This window comes from Lissotriton vulgaris, chromosome 4_1 (assembly GCF_964263255.1).
Source record: "Lissotriton vulgaris chromosome 4_1, aLisVul1.2, whole genome shotgun sequence".
Classification (NCBI taxonomy): domain Eukaryota; kingdom Metazoa; phylum Chordata; class Amphibia; order Caudata; family Salamandridae; genus Lissotriton; species Lissotriton vulgaris.
In genome coordinates this window covers 2136915958-2136938457 of record NC_141691.1, presented here as the reverse complement: position 1 = coordinate 2136938457, position 22500 = coordinate 2136915958, and the positions used below count along the sequence as shown (strand labels likewise).

Below are 22500 nucleotides of genomic sequence, written 5' to 3'. Positions count from 1 at the left end.
ACAATCTTCTCTGTTACTTTTGCCCAGAACGGAAGCAGGGAGATGGGCCGGAAGTTCTTGAGGTCCTTGGGGTCCGCCTTGGATTTCTTCAGTAGGGCGTTGATCTCGGCTTGCTGTCAGCATTCTGGGAAGGTTGCTGTTTTGAAGGAGATGTTGATTGCTTTCCGGAGGTGGGGCCCGAGGGTTGTGCTGGCTTCGTTGAAAACGTGGTGAGGGCAGGGGTCGAAAATTGATCCGGAGTGGATGGAGTTCATGGTTTTGATGGTGTCTTCGTCGCTGACGGTGGACCAGGTGGTCAGGCGGCTGGTACGGATGAAGGTCGGGGGGTGGTGGTCTCGGTGGTGGGTGCGGGGGTTTCGGAGTTGAAGCTGTTGTGGATATCGGTGATCTTGCGATGAAAGAATGTAGCCAGGGAGTCGCACAGGTCTTGTGATGGTGGGATGTCGTTGGTGTTGGAGCTGGGGTTGGAGAGTTCTTTCACGATGCTGAAGAGCTCTTTGGTGTTGTGTGCGTTGTTGTCCAGGCGGTCCTTGAAGGTGGTCCTCTTGGTGGTCCTGATGAGTTGGTGGTGTCTGCGGATGGCATTCTTGAGGACTGTGTGGTTGCCTGGTGATCGGTCGTGGAGCCATTTCTTCTCCAGCTTCCAGCAGGTGCTCTTGGATGTTCGGAGGTCTTCGGTGAACCAGGCGGCTTTCTTGTTGGTGTGGTTGGTTGTGGAGGTCCTGAGAAGGGCGAGGGTGTTGGTGCAGTCGCTGATCCACTGGTTGAGGTTGGTCACGGCGGTGTCGGGGTTGATGGGGCCAGCGGGTGGTCTCAGGGCGAGGGTGGTTGTCAGTTGGTCCTTGGTGACCTTGCCCCAGCCGCGGCGTGGCAGCTGTTGGGTGCGGTGGTGTGTGGTGGGTAAAAGGACCACCTTCATGAACAAGTCTATGATGTGTAACGTCCTTGGACAACAGGGCTGCAATTCACTGCAATAGCAAAAGTCTGTGGCTCTGCCATAAAGAAAGTAATATGGAAAACAAAGTGTAACACAAAAAATGGGTTGAGTATGAAAAACAAACAGAATTACGTGCTTACTGAATACTGTGGAGAATGAATCCCCAACACCACGGACGTCTCTCGGGAGAGGTGTAAGAGTACAATGGATGAGCACAAGCACTACTCGGGAGACTCGTAAATAAGTACCAGACCAAGTGTTATTGGCCCCATGTTACAGGGATTCTGCTTAGAAACAGAACTATGCCTGGGATTACGGGACTTAAGTATGTAGGGACTCAGTCACCATACCACATTAGTACCTACAGGTCCAAGTCCAGGATTGCTCATAATGTCTTACCTGCCATCCTAACCTAAACAAGCAAGTTGTCACTCCAGAACACAACCCTCTCGACCCTCTCAGGGATCATAGTAGCAGGTCATTACCTTTCGTTCTCTCACTCATACATGTCCACAATAAATCAAAAGGGACACATAGTAAGTTTAAAATATTTATTGAAACCACCATGCTCTATCATGAAGCAACTGCGCTACATTTGGAAAATATATAAAGGTCAACAGTGTGATTAGCATGATCGATGGACTATACACAATACAATGCCCTGCCATATTGGATGACCAATTTTCCGAAGCCTACCCTCACTATAGAAGCACAGTGACATATTAGAGATTTCTGGGTTTAGTGTTGGACCCCATACCTGGCATCAAATGGTAGCTGATCTACATCTCAAATGGGGCAGCTCTCTCGTCCTGGGACTTTTGCTCTGTAAGAATTTCTCCTCTTTATTCTCAAACCAGGAAAGTCCCGACTTGTCTGATAAAAATTGCCTGTTCAAAAACAGCAGCTGGATTCCTCTGTTATGAGAAGGTGGCAGTGTCTGACCACAGAGAAATGCAGGGTGCAGTTATTTGACATTTTATGTTATGATGCAGACTGGATCCCAGCTAAAAAGCTAAACAACCAAACATGTGCAGCTTGTTTGTAAAATAAAGTGTGGTACAGTGTGTTCTTTTGTAACATTTGCAAAGCTAAAGCAGCCGACTAAATGCAGTTAGACTAACATAGGAGACCCTCAACAGTTCTTCCGTAGAGACATATTGAAATGCCCTTCTTGATAAAGTTAATAGCGCATCCGTTCAACTCCACCCACCTGTAGCCATTAAAAAAGAGATGAAAGAATCTGAAAGGTTATTTCAGAGGGAAGCAATCATACATTTCTCCACTGCACCTTACATTGCAAAAGTAGAGCATCAATTTATGATCAGGCGCACCTGACCCAGATCTTCATCTGCCTAATCAGCCCACATTTCTAGAAAGTAATGCATTTAAACATTAAACTAATATTTTGAATTTCTGTAAATATAAAATTCTCCTCTCTAATTCTACATTTTTTGAGTTTAAAAGTTAGGCCAGTTGATGGAAGTTACAGCTCTTGCCTGGGTCCAGTTGTTGTGCCCTTTCTACCCTGCCCTCAAACTGTGCCCCAGAAGTTCTGCAGGTAAAACGAGGATGTAAAAATATGCTCTCATGTTATTCTGTCTCCCACCACTGGAAGTGCTAGAGTCTCATTGCTCAACTCTGACCCACTCTTACCACTGGATTTACCAGCAGACCAGTTGTCCTTTGGAGTATTGGCTGTGCAAAATATCCTTCTCCTTCAATGTTCACAGCATTCTTCTTTCCTGGCAGCTCCTGAGAAGTTATGATGAACAAGAGTAAGACGTGTGTACCCAAGAAAATGTACAGAACTATAAAAACTCTGCGATATGTAAAATACACAAAATGTATGTATACGTGGGAGACTATCTCTCTGGTATTGTGTCATGTAGGGCCTTGTGGCAATGTATTTCAAGACTATCTATTACTTTTCAAAACTAAATGTTCTCTGGTATCGCTATCAATCTTAAATAGAATGATATAGCATTTGGGAATGAATATACAGCCCAGCAGTCCTGCGCTAGAAGCCAAGATGGCAAAGATCTCCACAGCCACCATGTTGCGGCCTTTAGTGCTGAGGTAGGCAGATATGAAGGAGACCCAGACGCTGCAGAACACCAGCATGCTGAATGTGATGAGCTTGGCCTCGTTAAATCGGTCAGGGAGGTTCCTGGCAAGAAAAGCCACAATGAAGCTGGCAAAGGCCAAGAGGGCCATGTATCCAATCACACAGTAGAAGGCAGTGACAGAGCCCTGGTCACACTGCAGGATTATCTTCCCAGTCTCAGACTGTGTGTCAGTGCCAGGGTGAGGTGGGGAGGTGAGCAGCCAAGACAGACAGATTGTCACTTCTCCCAGTGTGGACAAGAGGACAATAGAGCCGGACACCCGTGATCCCAGCCATCTGCTTATTCTGCTCCCAGGCCTGGTGGCATTAAAGGCAATGACAACGGTGATGGTTTTTGCTAAAACACAAGACACAGCAACAGTAAAAACAATCCCAAATGCAGCTTGTTGGATCAGACAGGTCCATGCCACAGGGCGTCCAATAAATAGGAGGGAGCAGAGAAAGGCCAGCATTAGGGCGGCGAGGAGTGTGTAGCTGAGATCCCGGTTATTGGCCTTGACTATTGGTGTGTCTCGGTGTCTAATAAAGATTCCCAGCACTGCAGCTGTGGCTATAGAGAAGGATACAGCTGTGAAGACCAAAACCTCACCAATTATATCGCTGTATGAGAGGAAAACAATGGTTTTGGGGATGCAGCCGTCCCTCCTGTCATTGGGCCACTTGTCCTCAGGGCACTTCTGGCAGTTTTCCATATCTAAAATGAAGCAGATATTTTATAAGTAAAAATTAGAAGCCATAAATCTTCCATCAATGCTACATGTAGCAGTATGTTTACAACATTGTTAATTACATTTTGATATTTACAGAATAATTATATTCAAGGGGGTAGTGTTTGTTGTGATTTATTTACATAATATTATGCTTTTGTGATGCCGCATGGCTTTTGGGGCCTAAATTCAGATACTGAGTGACATAAATCCATTGGTACTCTCTGTTTCCTAATATTTAAACAGCAATGTATTCATAGATGATAAACAAACCTTAAGCATTCTAATTCTGATCCAATTCCACTCAGATATATCGCCAACAGGGAGTTAACAACCATGAGGACAAAGTTCAGATACTTTATAATTGTCATGAAAACAGAGCTGCTTACTCTTGACAACACAAAATGTGGCTGTGCACAGCATCTTTTTTATTTCAAATATTTTATGAAAATATTTTCCCAGCAGATCAATGTTGTCTGGCTGATTGGTTGAAGTTCAGGCAGTGATTGTTGTTGCCTGGTCCAAGGTTGTAAAGGACCTTGTAGGCATGGGTTATTTGCTTGAATTGGCAACTCTTCTGTACTGGGAATCAATGGAGTTGTTTGAGGTGGAGGGGGATGTTTTGCCATCAAGGTTGGAGGAATTGAGCATGAGTCTGGCTGCAGTGTTCTGGATGGCCTATGGAGGAGAATTTAGGGACCCTGTACTAGACGCCATAGTTCAGCCTGCTTGTGATGAGGGCTTGTCTGACAGTGCATTTGGTGTTAGCAGAGAGCCACTTGAAGATCTTCCGTAGCATGTGTGGAATGAAGAAGCTGGTTGACGAGACTACGTCGACCTGGGATTTTAATAGACAGCTTGCAATCAAGTATGATGCAGAGGTTCCTGGCGTGATCAGACTGGGAGGGTGCTGGTCCTAATTCGACTGGCCACCACAAAGTGTTCCAGTTGGTGGAGATTTTGCAAAAGGTCAGTATGTCTGCTTTGTTCATGCTGAGCTTCAGGCAGATGTCTCTCAACCAGTTTGTGATGCTCATCATGCCCCTGTGGAATCTGGCTCTCGTGGTGGTGGGGTTCCAGGAGAGGTAGAGGATAAGCTGAGTATCATCTGCATTTGAGTTGATGTTGAGCCTGTGGGATCTGACAATGTCATGTAGGTGTTGAAGAAGGTGGGGCTCAGGGATTAACCCATCGGGACACCGCAGATGATTTCCTTGGGCTCTGAGGTAAACGGAGGTAGACAGATTTTCTCGGTTCTTCCGGTGAGGAAAACGTGATCCATCTGAACTTTGATATCGATTTTGTGTATCCTAAAGGGTATGTGTGCTGGTGTCTGTGTGTACAAGAGATGTATGGCTGAGTATATGGTGTCTTGTTGTGTATATGTGTCTGTGAGTATTTGTCTTTTTTGGTGTGTCTTAGAATGCATGTGAATGCACAGGTGTTATACTGGGTGTCAGTGTGCATTAACGTGTGTTGCAGACTAAGTTTTTCTGTCAAAGTCTATGTATGTGAGTACAGGCATACATATAGGTAGTTTGTGAATGTTTATATGTCTGGAAGTAGAATGGGTATCCTTTGATATAGACAGTATGAATGTGCTTTGTTTGTGTTTCCTAACGTGTGTATTTGTGTCTTTCTGTTTTTGTCTGGGTAGATCTGAGTGTGTGTGCGTCTGTCAGTGCCTCTATTTTGCAAAAGCGGTAGCATAATATAATTTACACTTCTTTATAAACATTAAATATAACTAAATTAAAAAATACCATTCATTAGCAATCAAAAAGTAAGTGTTTCAAATTATTTCAGAGCCAGGTGTTCTTCTGTTTCATCAGTGTATTCTTTTTCATCTCATAGACTTTTAAATATTTTTTGTTTTGAAGACATTTTTGACAGTTTTCCTTATCTACAAGTGATAATTTAACATTTTAAAAAATGAAAGCAGTAATGTTCATCATTGGTTTAAAATATGTCAGTGCAAAAAAAGGATCTGGGTGTGCATAATTATCAATTTCAGGAAATGACTTCAACACTCCTTTGTTTAGAACCTGGAGTGAACTAATTCAAAATATGAATTTGGTTTTGCCATATAGACTAGACAATCTCAAGTGTCCACAGGCTTCAAAAGATCACATTTACTTGTGGGAAAGCATCTTTAACTGAAACTATAGAAGTTATTTGTTAAAGATTTTTCTGCAGAGATCGCTTTCCAAGTTTTTCATTTCTGTCTTTTCAGACTTTGTAATGTATGATGTAACATATCTAGGAAAAACAATGGAATTGTCTGCTACAACTTGAGGGGCAGATTTACGAGAACTGATGCATCTACGCTTTTTAGCACAGAGCCATCCGTTTAATTGCGTCACGCAATAAAACCTTTGCGCCACCATGGATGCATCGTATATACAATGTAGTGAACCGCGGTGCAAGGATTGACAGATGCGTCACGCATCTGATGGCGTAAAGGTAATGCATTGCTGGAGTCATGTTGCAAGCAAGACGCAACTCTAGCATTGCTCAGGAATGCCTATTCCTATTGTGCTACATCACTCCTTACGAGAGCTTCAAGCAAGTGTAAGAGTTTTGAAAGCAGTGGCGTCGTAAAAGTGACGCAGTGGAATCTTGTAGATCTTGTAGGTCACTTTTATGAGGCTTTCTGGCGTCAGAACGCCCACCCTGCAGACATTATACCTGACCCAGGTATAATGTGATGCAGGGCTTTACAATGTGATGCATCTTTCTAGATGCGTCAAATTGTAAATTTGTTACAATGTGGTGAATTGTTTACGACGCCTAAGCATCACAAAAGTAACGCAACAGCAGAAAAAAAGTGTCACAAGGGGCTCCTAAATCTGCCCCTGATTTCCATATTTGCATTTTGCGTAGACAAAATTACAGAGCTGTAGTCATCGATTAGTTTTGAAGCCTTCCATTGCTGTATGTATTCTTTGAAGATTTGCCTGTCCCTTTATGCGTGACTGCAGACATGAAACTATTCACTGTTCCTTCTGAGATAACAGGCTTAGGAAATCCAAAACTGACCATTTTATATTATACCGTTTGGCTCTATATCCGCACCAGCATCACTTTCCACATTTTTGGCATTGGGATGGCTACACTTGCTGCCTAAGGGCCAGAATTCAATGTTGGTGGTAATGGTCCTGCTGTCGACTTTTTGAATGTAAACCGGCCGCCACCGCGAGGATATACCCACCATGTTTAGGTGTTGGCCTTCACACAAGCCTCTGTTTCTGCAATGAAACATCGGCCGATTGATTGATACGCTTCCCTCCAGAAATCCTAAACTACTTTACCTAGAGGAGTAAGTTAGTAAGCTTTTTATTGTTGGGTTGATTAAAATTACAACTATGTTACATAAAAGTCTTCAGAATGATATCAATATTAATATAAAGCCATAGAGGGCAATAAACCTCCATGGAATGTCATTTAAGAAAAAGATTTACAAAAATGATTATTCAGTATAGTAGAATCATTCCATCTTCCTATTGAAGTTTAAAACCTCTATGTAATGTTGGTTGTGTTGGGTAATGGCTAGGCTGTATTATTTTTCATTGTTTAAAGGGAAAGTTTGTGGAACTTTAAAAACATTAACAACTTACATTTCAGTTGGGGATCTGCAGGGTTGAAACTCAGAATATTGGCCACCCTGCATGTCCTGATCCTTTTTGATTGAAAATCAGACAACTATACAGTGACACATGCATAATAAAAATATGGACAAGTGTAAATCAAAAAAATAAAGTCCTCTTTTTTTGGCCAGACAATCTGCATGCTGTGGGATTGTTGTATTTCCACCTAGGTTGTTTTGTACTGTTGGAAGTTCACCCAAAAAAGTACCATCAAATATTTCTTTAAAAATACCAAAAAATACCGAAAATGTAAGGCTCAAGTAAGCTCGCCCTGATCAAGAAACCCTCCAACAGTCGCACCAGCAAGAAAGCCAGCTGGTTCACTGAAGACCTCCGGACCTCCAAGCAAACCTGCCGAAAGCTGGAGAAGATCTGGCTCTGTGAAAGAACACCGGGCATCCAAACAGCCCACAATAACACTACCCGCAGACACCATCGCCTCATCAGATCTGCCAAAAGGGCCTCCTTCAAATACCGCCTAGACAACAATGCGCAAAACAGCAAAGAGCTCTTCAACATCGTGAAGGAACTCTCCAACCCCAGCACCAACACCAACGAGGTCCCACCCTCGCAAGACCTGTGCGACTCGCTGGCCATCTTCTTTCACTGCAAGATCGCAGACATCCATGACAGCTTCAAAGCCATGACCGCCCTGACAACCACTGAGACCTCCTCCCCCATGACCACCATCTGCACCAACCGCCTCCTCTCCTGGAGCAACATCAATGACAAAGACACCATCAAGATCATGAACACCATACACTCCGGATCTCCGTTAGACCCATGCCAACACCACATCTTCAACAAAGCCTGCACAGCCATGAAACCCCATCTCCGGAAAGTCATAAACACCTCCTTTGAGACAGCAACCTTCCCGGAGATCTGGAAGCATGCCGAGATCAACGCCTTACTCAAGAAACCCAAGGCGAACCCCAAGGACCTCAAGAACTTCTGGCCCATCACCCTGTTCCCGTTCCCGGCAAAGGTCATTGAGAAGACAGTCAATAAACAACTGACCCTCTACCTTGAGGACCCTTCCCAGTCCGGGTTTCGCAGTAACCACAGCACTGAGACTGTCCTCATCGCCGCCCCCAATGACTGCAAGTCCCTGCTGGACAATGGAGAAACGGCGGCCTCCTGGTCCTGTCAGCCTCCTTCGAGGCGGTGTGCCACCACACACTACGAACATGCCTCCACAACACCGGGATCCAAGAGAAGGCCCTGGATTGGACCACCTCCTTCCTCTCCGGCAGAACACAGAGCGTCCGCCTTCCCCCCTTCCGCTCCGAAGCCACCGAGATCAGATCATCTGCGGCGTACCCCAGGGCTCATCCCTCAGCCCAACTCTGTTTAACATCTACATGGCACCGCTCATCCACGTCGCCCATCGGCATGACATCAACATCATCTCCTATGCCGTTGACACCCAGCTGATCCTCTCCCTCACCAAGGACCCCCACACCACCAAAACCAATCTTCACTATGGAATGAAGGCCGTCGCTGAATAGATGAGGAACAGCCGACTGAAGCTGAACTCGGACACAACGGAGGTCCTCATCCTCAGATCCACCCCTTCGGCCTGGGATGGCTCCTGGTGGCCGACCGCACTGGGAACCGCCCCAACACCCGCTGACCACGCACGCAACCTAGCGGTCATCCTAGACTCCCCTCTCCATGACTAAACAGGTCAACGCCGTCACCTCCTGCTTCAACACCTTCCGCCTGCTCCGAGGATCTACAAGTGGATCCCCACTGAACAGTCACCCAAGCCCTCTTCAGCAGCACGTTGGATTAAGCCTTGGCCAAACTCTTGAGATGGCTCCAACGCATCCAGAACGCATCTGCACACCTGATCCTTGACATCCCTTGCCGCAGCCACATCACACCCCACCTGAGAGACCTGCGCTGGTTCCCGGTCAACAAGGGGATAACCTTCAAGCTCCTCACCCACGCACACAAGGCCCTCCACAACACCTGACCAAGGTCCCTCAACAGACAACTCAGCTTCTACACTCCCACCCACCAGCTTCGCTCCGCCGACCTCTCCCTCACCACAGTCCCCCACATCCGAAGAGCGACCTTCAGTGGCAGATCGTTCTCTCACCTCGCCGCCAAGACCTGGAACACCCACCCCATCCACCTACGGCAGACCCAAGACTTGCTGACCTTCAGAAAACTCCTCATGACCCGATCACCTCCCCCTCCCTCCCTGGGGCACTGTACAACCGTTTAAAATTATTGATCAGTTGTCTAGTATATTCAGTATACCTAGTTCCATTGTGAATTAAACAATGTGGATGCATTTATTGTCTGTGTAAATAATTTTTTGAATTGTTCACATTATATCACACTCACGCTGGGACCCCTTCCTCTCAGTAGGTATAGAACCCAGGTCTAGTGACTATGTTTGGGTAAACCCCCCTATTCATACACCTCTTCGAGGAAGGACAACTTAAACCCTTCCAACGCCTGGTGAACGAGTACGAGCTCCCCCCGGGTCAGTTCCTGCGGTATCACCAACTCCTCGAAGGCTTTCGCCCCCATCACAACCTTCATACTGGCAAACCAACCACACACCCAGTCATACACGCTATCCTGCCTATGAGGTTGGGCCGGCACCTGGTCACCTGGTTGTACAAGGCACTTCGTGAACTCGTGGACACACCCTTGACAGCCTTACGTACCACATGGGAGGACAAAATCGGATGCTCACTACACAACTCGGAATGGGTCAAAGCCCTCGAAGCCCCCAGAAGACATCTAGAAATGCCCGTTTTAAGAACATACAATTTACCATACTCCATAGGGCGTATCTGACGCCGGCACGCCTGCACAAATTCTATCCAGATACTCAGTTCCTTTGTCCCAGATGTCACTCCCCAGACGCAGACTTTCATCACATATTCTGGAGCTGCCCTACCCTCCACTCTCTATGGCGGGCTGTTCATGATACTCTGAGAGTTCTCACGGGACTCCAGACCCTAGCCACATGGGAAGCTAGCGCACTAGGCATATTCAAAATACAGAAACATCTTAAAGTGCATAGGCGGTTCATCTCCCTAGCGTTATTATTGGCAAAAAAGAGTATAGCCATGCACTGGCGGTCCCCCGCGGGCCCCCCCGGCAGCGTGGGTGGGAGCAGTATGTAAATGGGCAGCGTCGGAAGAAGATTCGCTACGTGAGGAGGAGGTTAAAGGGATCCGTAAATATCCCATCTCCATGGAGTGGGCCATGCTGTTGCAACATTTTAAACAAGTGGCACACGAAGAAGACTCAAACGCTCACCCGTCCAATCCCGCCACCCCTCACCCCCTAACGCCGGCATGACTACGGGCCTTGCACTCCTGAGGTCAGCTCGGCTGAGCTGCCCACAGTTTCATCCTACACCCTGTCCTCCTAGCCACTTTAACCCCACCGATTACCCTACGCAGGCCCCCCTCTCTAACAGCACTACTATACAACTACACAATCCACTGCATCCCATATCACCCAACCTGTACCGCCCTCCCATTGCCCGCACTCGACGCCTACATGCTCCTTTCCCTGGTTTACACCCCACACCTTTCTCGTTGCTACTGGTACTTGAATTATACAGACTCGCTTCACGCGCCATCAATATTCTTCTCTGGCCCTCTGTGAATGATTGATTGCACATGTTATTGTCTACAAGCCTGAAGATATGATCTGTACTCTTCAATGACAAAATGCTAATAAAAATAAGTTAAAAAAAAATGTTGTCCACTGTATATGTTTACATTTATTAAATTATATATTTAATATATAAAAAATATATTTTTATTATTAATACTATTTTAATATATTTGTCAGATACAATTCAAGTTATATATTCTTTCACAACATTGTTTACACATTTTCAATTTTCTTTACCTAATATGGTATATTTATATTTTCAAAACATATACATTTGTGCAACATATTTTGTTTTTCCAACAGGTTTAAAAGTATTTTATATGTGTTATAAATAATACTAATTTCATAGTATTATTTACTTTACATGACTGTTTTATATTTTTTCATTAAATATTAGGTTTTTTAAATGAGTTTAAACATTTGTACACAATTTTAGTCCTATCATTATGTATAGGAATATCATCTTTTTCATTTCATTTAGCAGTATTTTTTTCTTTTTTTTTACTGTTCAAAGGGCTTTGATAGTATATTTCTGTCATTTTTCAACACTTTTTTTTGGGACTATGTCACGGTAAGCTGTTTGCTGTTCATTGGATAAGTTAAGACTAGTTAAAGATTAGTTGTAGTGTGCAGTTATTTTATATAATTGTATATTGAATGTTGTGTATATATTTAATGTAATGTTTATATAATATTTAAAAATAATATTTTCTGTGAGTGAGTATTGTATTTTTTTCCAGGTTTAGAGATCTGAAGTTATCCTATGGATGTGTGGATTTTGTGTTTTTTTTCCAAAGGAAATGTATTTGGTTTCTAGCAAACCAATATTTTAAAAATGTTTATATGATTTTTCAGGTTTTCCTGAGGGTCCCCTTTTTGAACTTTTTTTGTAATGTTTCCTCATGACTGTGGATTGCTTTTAGACCTAATTCATTTGAGCATTTTTTTAGCTTTTTGGGATTTTTTTTCTGTATTTTGTTGATTATATTGTGGAGGAAAATGAACACCCACAGCATAGTACGTTTTAATTAGATAATTATCTTTAGAGGGGAAATAATATGTTTTATTATGTATGTACTTTTGCTGTAATAACAATGTCTTTTTTATATTTCTATGTGTTGCATTTACTGATTTGATTTTATTTTTAATTTTGTGGTTAGTGGTTGATAATTACAGCATTTTAATTTATCAGTCTTTATTTTCTATTTTCTATTTTACTTATACGTTGTTTTGATAGATGTCAAAAAATAATTTGTTTAATATTTAGTTAAAAATATTTTACTTATGTTGGTGCTCACATTTGCTAAGGTTTATTGATTAGTGTGTACATAGTTTGTGTTTTTGCTATTGATTCTCAGGCAATTTGGAACAGTTTTAGATATTTCAATGCAAGTGGAGGGAGTCCTTGTTCTGTTTTACTACATTTTCTATATTTTTTTCTCGGAATATAGTGTAAGTAGTAGTGCTGCACTCAAAGGCAGAAAATCCTGCTTAAGCTATGTGTACTATAAAGAATAATTAGCTCAATTTTAGGACTGCTCAGAAGTTTCCCATGCATCATAAAGGGCCATATTACGGGGTTAACGGTCCGACTGTCATAGCACCGTGTCCACCCTTGCCAGCAGCTCACGCTGCTGGTGGTCCAAAGGCCTCTGTATTAGGAGTTGACCACTGGCTCAGTGATGTGGAGGCATGGGTCTTGCAGCAGTGGTGAGTACTTTTCCAAATATACTTATGCCTGTGTGCATGTGTGTGCATTTCGACTGCATAATTGTCAGATGCACACATATGCATGATACATGAGGAAAACTACCATATAGCCATTCCCGGGGATCAGCCCATAAATGACTCACCTGTAGATCATCAAAAACACAGTCGTATTCCTTAGGGTGAAGATCCTGCTCTGTGGGGGTGGGCTGGAGAAGGGAATCTAGTTCGTCAAAAACAGGGTCATATTCCTTGGGGTGAAGATCCTGCTCTGTGGGGGTGGGCTGGAGAAGGAAATCTAGTTCGTCAAAAACAGGGTCATATTCCTTGGGGTGAAGATCCTGCTGTGTGGGGGGGGGGGCTGGAGAAAGTGATCCAGTTTGGACTCTGCCTAGAAGAACAAGAAAGGGTTGAGTAGACACCACAAATCCTTTGTCACCACCACATTATAGCAGGCAGTGGGACTGCCACAGTCCGCTCATGGATCAGGCAACTTGCAAAATGTGCAGCTGTGCAGCTCCCCAGTACCGATCTATGGGGGCTGCCGTTCCCTGATCACGAAAACAGCGGTCTGCTGGCCATCTTGTTGGTCCAGCTGTGGTCTGCGACATGGCGATCTACCCAACTTTCGATACTGTGGTCGGCAGACGAGTTCTCCATGTTCGGACTGTCTTCTCCAACACGGTGGTACACGGGACTGCCAAACTCATAAAAAAGGCCCTAAGTGTTCGCGTTTGCCAGCAAATGGCATTAAGTGGCAGATTTTGATGATGGTCATGGAAGTGTTCCATTGTCATTGGCATGGCATTAGGACAGAGGTGATGATCCATCATGATGGGGTAGAGGTAAAAGAGGCAGAGGAGATTGCCTGCTACTCAGGACTGCACGTATCATTAGTGCAGCAGGTATAGTTGCATTGGGGTCAAAGAGTGTGAGGGGCTCACAACACCCCAGTTATGGGGAGCAGTTTGTTTAGGAAATCTGTTTTTGTTTGATGCATTTGCTGTTTTATAAGTCTCATATTTGGTGCCGTTCATAAGCTCTAGCTCTGATGCCCCTTTTTTTAAAGGTAGACAGTCATAATTGTGACGCAGTGGGCCCCCCAAAATCCTGGGACCCAGTCCTGATGCATCTGCTCCTTTATGATAACCGGCAGTGACCACTTTCACTTGGCAGCAGTATCAGTGTCACTAATGAATGTCCCTTTTAAAAAACCAAAAACACTTATATTGTCCCCTTCTTTGAGGTATCTCTCTGAAGAAGTGGTCTCTGGCCATTTGTAAACAAAAAAATGAGTCTGTTCACAGTGCTCCCTATTCTGGATCTTCTCTTTGACAATATCCATGAATCTCGCTCCTTTCCTTTGTCTCCTAAACCATTTCTGTGAGGCCCAAGGATCGGGATTAGGGCTCTGCATCTGAATGCAACCCTGCTGGCCTTCGACCCGCCACCCCATGGACTCACCTTTCACAATGCACCTGAATGGTAAATACTGACTTTGAGATGCCTGTGCCTGAAATCGAAGTGTGTGGTGGTAGTGCAGAAAGTTAAAAAAGAAACCAGCCTTTTTACCAGCCATTAATTGATTGAGTCACTTAAAGCCGGGCCACTGGAATTATGAGTTTATGCAGCAGCGGCGTTTTCCACATAATTATCAGTTTAATGCATTTGCTATATAATCTGCAGAGACTACACTGATGTAGTATTTGAACAATGACTGTTCTCAGTGAGGACACATTCTTCATTTCTCTGCTGCAACAAAGACAGATAGCACAAATGCCAGCAGTCACACAGCTAATTCATCCATTTTAACTACTGCAATGCTTGGTCAGTACTCTCCAGTCCCTTCAACGGATCGAGAGAGAAGAAAAATATATTTTAAATCAAATCTTAAAATAAGTAAACTACTGTGCTGGTTTAGCACCAGAAGATTGTCACCCTCATACTGTAAAGAATTTGTTTTGTATTCTAGATATCTCTTACACAGCATTGTTCCATTGCAGTTAATCAAACATAATTTACACCCACAAGAGGGATATGTTTGTAAATAATATTTATGCCACAATATTTATGCTAGATGATATTATCTGGCATGAAAATCCCTGTGACAACACACCAATTAAACTCCTACTAAACAATATTGACACAAGAGCTAGCAAAATAACACCCTACTCAGTCCATTTGCTGAGACTACTTTCATACATGCCTGTGTTCCTGCTCATGTGAGTACTTTACAGAACTGGCCTCTGGTCTGTAAGAACTATAAGGTGTTCACTCACCTGTCCTGTCTGAAAACTCCCCTTCGGCACACGGCACACAGTCAAAGCAGCAGATGGGCCTCCCTTCTATTGGAGCCTTTCGGTACCCAGGGAGGCAGCTCTTAGTACAGCCCGAGGAAAGAATCTGTGAAGAAAGAGGGAATAAAACAAGAGATGAAGATTTGATGTAAAGTCTGAGATGAGGGCCCAGGGAGGCAGCTCTCACTGCAGACAGAGCGAGGAATCTGTGAAGAAAGAGGGAAAAGAGGACTCAGATTAGACTGAGCTGAGGGACAAGAGTATCCAACACTCACGAAGGCAGGATGTGAAACACCTCAGTCTACACAGAGGCGACACTACAAATTTCACAGTATGAACAGGGTTTATTGTGTTCCTTTCTAAGTTATTACCTGAAGGCACCAAAGTTTTAGAAGAAATATTACCATGTACAACAAATGGAATGTGGAAGATACTACACGCCTGTTTAGAAGTTTCTATTTGGGCAAAAGGTAAACTGAACACACATTTATCCGTATGATTCAGAGAATTCTTGAACGTAATCTGCGGGCTATTACAGGTTGGATTGACAAGTGAGCATCTAATTTTGTGGAGGACACATCCTCAGTGCTATATTGTGAATACTAAAGATGTGATCTCTGTGCCCTGGTACCTACTGTGGAGCTAGGCCCAGATACCACGTTCCCTCCACACACATACATCTTTGATCAGCAGCTAAATCTTATCCAGTGCATAAAGAAAGTATTGATTTTATGATGCCAGTGTTTATCCCAAAATCCACTCCACCCGCTGAACATGAGGACTAACAAGAGAATGAATAGTTCCCTAAGAACAAGGTGGGACTCCCAGAGTTAGCCCGCCTGGGAGACAGAGATGTAGGCTTTAAACCCTACTTCACACTCTGTCACTGAGGATGGTGGGGAAAGCCTGCTAGTTACAAGAGATGCTACTGAAAGAGTCAGTAGATCTCAGGAATAGACTCATCTGTCTCCATGACAAGCAACAATTTCAATCTACTGAGGTCCACTGTCCCCCATTGTAGCCATACAGGCACTGGCTGTGGGCACTGTTGCCCTCTGCTACTGTCACATCCCTCTGTAGTTAAATATCTAGACAGAGTATGACTTAAGGCGAGTGGGCGGGATAGTATTGAGGTGAGGTGAGACAGAGACCTCGGAAAAAGCAGGAAGGGTTCATGTAAAACCTCAAAGGAGACCTGTGTGAGTAACATCACTGGAATGAGTCTTTGAACAGTTAGTGACCTCTTTATGTACACCATTGAAATTTGACTAAACATAACTCATTTGTCTCCATATTTTAGTATGTGGTCATAATGTAGAAAATGTTTACAGTTATTGATGGTAAACTACTAGTGTGTATGTGTCCCATGTCACGCTTCCCCCAGCATATCAATTTATGTTATACTGTGTAGCTGAAAACATGTATTGTGTTGCATATATGTTCAGATGAGTATTCACACTTAAGTAAAAGATCAACAATTCGCATGAGATGATTCATTTGAAAAAACGTGTCTTCAAATTAAGACCAAGAGGCAGAGGATCCAGGAAAGGGAATATGTAAGAGCAGAGAATGTAACATGGGTGATGCAGTGTAAACATGCATGTTTGGAGTAAGAGGCACCCCTACATCTAGGAACTTTTAAATGGCAGCTTACATACTTCAGTTGTATGTCAGAGTATCATACACATTATTTAGGGCGTTATATTTATGTCAGATGGTCCTCTGACAATGGTGCTATGGTATGAGGCTCTTTGCTTCCAGTCTCTTAGAGCCCCTGAGATGTACTGAAGTGTGAGGGACTCTGTGGACTGTGCTCTTGGACTCTAAGCTGGGCACCAGACATCAGGCTATCGGGGGCCTTAAGAAGCTTAGTACCAGTGCACGGTAAGAGCTTCTCATCATGGCCAAGCAGGGGAGACCTCCCGGGGCCTGATGAACCCCAGTCCAGGCTTTTTGAGACAAGGTCAGACCTTCCTAACCAACAAAGGCAGGAGAACCCTCTCTGGGCCGGCAGGATCCTACCCAGGGCACTTTGAGGCAAGGCTGAGCAGAGTATGGCGGGGCATAGCCGGGGGCTTCCACCCTCCACAGATGAAACACAGGGGGTCCAAAAAGGATGACCAAGGCCAGGGGCTTCCACCACAGATTCAGTTGGGACGCTGACTCGAGGCCTGGTCACAGGTTCTTAATAGAGAAAGGCAGGGGGCTATCCTCCTGGGCCTGCTGGACTCATCCCGGCCACTTTGGTACACAGCCGGCTGAAGGATAGAGCCCAGGGCTGGAAGCTTTCATACCTCACCCAGTCAGAACTCAGACCTGGGAACTTGTCAGAGATTCTCAACCCAGCAAGATTGGAATCCACCCTGGGCCTGCTGGATCCCACCCCCAGCTGTTCAACACACAGCTGGTCAAATCATTGAGCTCAGGGCAGAGAGTTTCACTTCTAAGCATTCCAAAGCTGTGACCCAGGTGTTCGTTGCTGTGCTGTTTCCTTCCCTAGCGGCCGGGCTTAGCTCCGCCCCCCGCCCTCACCAACCGGCCGGGCTTCGCTCCGCCGGTCCAGCGCCCCGGATCACTTTGCCTGACTGCTAGCCCCAGGACCCACAGGGGCAGATCGCGCATTTCCCACGCGCCAGGAGGCGCATAAAGACTCGCCTGCTGCAGAGTCCCTTGGTGTTCGTTGCTGTGCTCTTTCCTTCCCTAGCGGCCGGGTTTAGCTCCGCCTCCCGCCCTCACCGACCGGCCGGGCTTCGCTCCACCAGTCCAGCGCCCCGGATCACTATGCCTGACTGCAAGCCCCAGGAGCCATAGGGGCAGATCGCGCATTTCCCACACGCCAGGAGGCGCATAAAGAATCGCCTGCTCTTTCATCCCGCGAGGACGCTCCGAGCTAAGCCCGGGCCGTCTGTGGCCCTCAAAGGCCTGAGGAGGACGGGACGGGCCACTCCCCTTGGCTTTTCATGAGGAGGTAAAGCTACCGATTGACTTTTTCGTACTGGGCAGTAGCACCTGCCTTATAAACTTTATTAACCTTATTATCTCCATTCCATACCATGATCCGCAAGGAGGTCACCACTAAAACAGCTTTCTGGTTGGATCCTTGCCCTAGGACGATAGACATGAATACAATTAGTACACTCTTACCTACGCGCAGAGATGTTAAAAAAAATTTCAACCAGCCTATAGACAGCCTAACCAGTAATCAATCCTCCTCAGAGATAACAAGTACAGGGTGTAGCCTCTCATTGTTGGAGGAACTAAACAGTCTATGTAAGACTAGGTATGCCCCAGCAGGATTACCCTCCCCGCCAAACAACATTAACCCGTCAACCCCTAGTGAGAGTGTGCTGGAACCCTTCTCTATTTTCACAAAAGTCAATACTCAAAGTATAGTACCCGTTCGGGCTACATCTGCCAAAAGGAAGCATGACGGGGAAAAATATAATGAGAGTCCATCTAAAATACTAAAATTACAAAATTGGCCCTCTAGTCCTACCTTGTCTCCTCCCAATTCCCCCCCAACACCAGAGGTGGAATAAATCAGACTACCTAGCACCCATTTCCCAGATGGCTTTATTGTCTATGATCGAACAATTGATCAAATCTATCGTATACCCCCTGATTGACAAAATTAACACCTTGGGGGATAGACTGACAGGGATTGAGGAAACAATTAAACTTAACTTGTTACCTTCTACCAAAGTTGCTATATCTAATCATCCCTTATCAATTGCCCCCGCGAACGTACCTAAACCAACTACACATAATAAAGCTGCCCAAACCCAAGTAATAGTTTCCTCCTCTTTGCCCCAAATGTTCCTAAAACCCCTCTTAAACGCACAATAGTGCACAATATTGTTACCAGAGTAGACCGGAAAAGAGTTTCTCGAATTCATCTACCTCCAGAGGCCGCTCCTTTTGTGTGCGTCCTCTCGGGAGTCCCACAACTCGAACAGGAAAAAAAAGAGAGACAACATGACCTGTTAAATAAGGTCAAGTTTTGGCTTACAAAAAATAGACCCCTGCCCCATGATCTTGACGGAAGGATCATGAGTGCGAGGGGAGTGCGCTGGTTAGGTCCCCTCCCAAAAGACATCACTGGTGACTTGATAGTAATAAGATTTAGGAGTAGACATATTGTTCCAAACCTCCAAACTTGGACACCCAGAGAAGGTGAGGGTCCTATATCTATCTGGGACCTTCACGATTTCTACCGAAGCACTTCATATATCCCAGCCCCCAGACCAATGGCTGAGGATAATATCAGGATGGGCAGAAGATAGTCATATCTACAGGGTGAGCAAATGTTTTTAATTTTTTTTAGCTCGCAGATAATTTGTGATTTCATATGTATGTTTCTTTTTAATCATGATTGTATTTTTTAACTGTATGCTTTTATGATTTTAAAACAAAAATTGAATAAAGCAATTTGAACTGAACTGAACTAGTACCAGTGCATGGCTAGAGCTTCTTATCAAGGCCAAGCAGGGGAGACCTCCCGGGGCCTGATGAACCCCAGTCCAGGCTTTTTGAGACCAGGTCAGAGTTTCTTAACCAACAAAGGCAGGAGAACCCTCTCTGGGCCTGCAGGAACCTACCCAGGGCACTTTGAGGCAAGGCTGAGCAGAGTATGGCGGGGCATGGACGGGGGCTTCCACCCTCCACAGATGAAACACAGCGGGTCCAAAAAGAATGACCAAGGCCAGGGGCTTCCACCACAGATTCAGTTGGGACGCTGACTCGAGGCATGGTCACAGGTTTTTAATAGAGAAAGGCAGGGGGCTATCCTCCTGGGCCTGCTGGACTCATCCCGGCCACTTTGATACACAGCCAGCTGAAGGACAGAGCCAAGGGCTGGAAGCTTTCATCCCTCACCCAGTCAGAACTCAGACCTGGGAACTTGTCAGAGATTCTCAATCCAGCCAAGATTGGAATCCACCCTGGGCCTGCTGGACCCCATCCTCAGCTTTTCAACACACAGCTGGTCAAATCATTGAGTTCAGGGCACAGAGTTCCACTTCTAAGCATTCCAAAGCTGTGACCCAGGGTCAGTTCAGAGCTTCATAACCTGGCCAATCAGCGGAGCCCTCCCAGTCTCTGTCTCAAGTGCTTTCATAACCAGTAGAATGGCTCATATAGCCCAGATGGGGTATTTACCCACAGCTAACCAGAGAACTGTCCCGGGATCTGGTCAAAGATTATTCACACATCCAAGAAGGGGAGCCCTCTCCTAGACTGCAGGATCCTGCTCCAAGCACACCTTATGATACTCTTGATCGGAACAAAGGCCCCAAGTAAGAGGGTCCTCACCCAGGGACCACCAGAACACTACTCATTACCCTCCCCATGACAGAGCGGGACATTCAAGAGAAACAATCCAGCTTCCTAGAACCCCTAAATGGGATTGAAGCTTTAAATGACTTACGGGGAGTTCAGAACTCATATCAAGGAAATTGTGTTTGTTGTTCATGTATCTATGTTAGGTACAGAGATATTGTTGGCCTGGCACATTTTGCATCACCCATGTAGGTGTGGTAAATGTTACACAGGCATAACTTCACACACCCTCCTATTATAATTTAAACAACCCTATTAACCCCTTCCCTGCTGCTATCGGCCGCTGGCCATCATGAGCACTACCTGGCTAGTGCTGCGAACGGCCGACGCGGCCTCGCACACTCGTTCAAACCGCCGCACTGCTGCAAAAAAACGGTTGCGGCTAACGGGTTAATATTATCTGGGCATTGACACCACCAACATCGACATTCCAATCAACCATCACTCTTATTTTTCACTCACACAATTCCTGACTCATTATTTCACCCACTAGTTCATTCACACATGCACCTTATGAATGTTGTCTAAATTTTTGTCTGCACAGGACATGTGGGTATATTTACTTATCTATTTCACATGTAAACAGCATCTTTGCAAAGCTTTGTCATACCTACAGATACAGAGCATGAACTTATTTAGGCCTAGTGCAGGCATGATACAGGCACCTAGATGGAATAGTATGTGAAGATATACCCAGGTGGGAGTCTCAAACTCACCAGTTCCATGTTGGGTCCCTCAGAGTGCCATAATATGGAGCTTTGGTTGATTGAAAGTTGGTGACCTGGTGAGGCCGAGAGGTCAAAATGTCCAACCTTGATGGCAGTTATTGATCCATTGGGAAACTTAACCCAGTTTAAAATGTCATACTTTGCTGACATGACACTTGTTTCATCCAAAAGAATGTTGTCACCAATCGGTATCTTAAAGTGTGACTTCATAAGAAACTTGTTCAGCTGTTGAAAGAGAAAAGTAGGTATTAGTTAGCATGGGTGTAGAATCATTGGGAGATCTTTTAATAAACTGGATGTGTAGGAAGGACATACGTGTTTGACGCTCAGGTACAGTTTATCCCAGTGATCACATGTAATAAAAGTAATGCCTACCCCAGGTCGATTGAAGAAAACCGGGCATTTTAAAGATATCCCCTCACTTTTGGCCCCTGTTTTGACTGATTCTGGTGTTTGCTGAGTCTAATTGTGTCCTCATAGCCCTGCTAACTCGTCCCAGGGTGAGTGCTCTGTTTACTAAGATATGGAAATTAGGACTCGTCACACTTGGCTCTGACAAACTACCTACAAGTCCCTGGTATATGATAGGGCTACAGGAAAGATTTTGTTCTTATTCATTCTATCATAATCTCACAAAACTGTGTATAGCATAGGGGGATGTAGTACGACGGTCATCTGTCGATATGATGAAGCGCATTGAAGACCTGTCAGCTTTAAGGTATTCTTCACCCAAACTTTTGACCTCACTCCTCCTATTTTTAGCTGATTCCATTTTTGTTTGCATTATACTTCTGCACAGTTTACCACTGCTAATTAGTGCTAAAGTGTTTGTTCTCTCTCCCTTAAAGTCGGAGCTGTTAGCTTACACCCATTTAGAATATTAAATGTACCTGTAAGTCCCTAGTAAAGTGCCACTACATGTACCCAGGGCCTGTAAACTAAATGCTACTATTGGGCCTGTAAACCAACTTGTTAGATTTGGGAGTCACTAGTTGGCACAGGTAAGTACCTGTGACAAATAGGGACCCTTACCTCTAGTAAGGTTAAGGGGATACACTCCTAACATAACCCCCGCTACCCCCTTGGTAGCTTAGCACAAGCAAACAGGCTTATCTCGGGGCAGTGTGTAAAGCATTTGTAAACACATTCAGTAACCGAGTGACAACAATACAGATGGACACCACACAAGTTGTATACTAAAAATAAAAATAAGTATCTTTTAAATAGATTTAACACAAGACCACAAACGACAAAAATCCACAATACTGTACTTAAAATGGTAGAATTAGCTTAGTTTAGACCTTAAAATGCAACACTTTGAATCAATGTACCTTAAGATGCGTAACTCTTCAAGAACAAAAGTG

The 22500-nt window shown here is 44.7% G+C and overlaps 1 protein-coding gene across 1 annotated transcript; it reads right to left on the bottom strand.

Annotated features, from left to right (window-relative positions):
• Positions 1–2851: 2851 nt before the first annotated feature.
• On the bottom strand, positions 2852–21346 carry LOC147725234 (vomeronasal type-2 receptor 26-like). The gene is made up of 3 exons (XM_086918221.1): positions 21125–21346; positions 15054–15177; positions 2852–3756 (listed from the first exon to the last, which is right to left on the bottom strand). Exons 1-3 carry the CDS (start codon positions 21344–21346, stop codon positions 2852–2854), a joined length of 1251 nt encoding a protein of 416 aa, XP_086774347.1.
• Positions 21347–22500: the final 1154 nt, after the last annotated feature.

What these genes read in the sequence shown, in the direction of transcription:
- LOC147725234 (XM_086918221.1), bottom strand. Translation starts at nt 21,346, where the DNA reads ATGAAGTCACACTTTAAGATACCGATTGGTGACAACATTCTTTTGGAT. An exon ending in AGGGACCCAACATGGAACTG is followed by an intron (nt 15,178 to 21,124) that starts GTGAGTTTGAGA and finishes CTTTCTTCACAG; the next exon opens with ATTCTTTCCTCGGGCTGTAC. An exon ending in GGAGTTTTCAGACAGGACAG is followed by an intron (nt 3,757 to 15,053) that starts GTGAGTGAACAC and finishes GCTTCATTTTAG; the next exon opens with ATATGGAAAACTGCCAGAAG.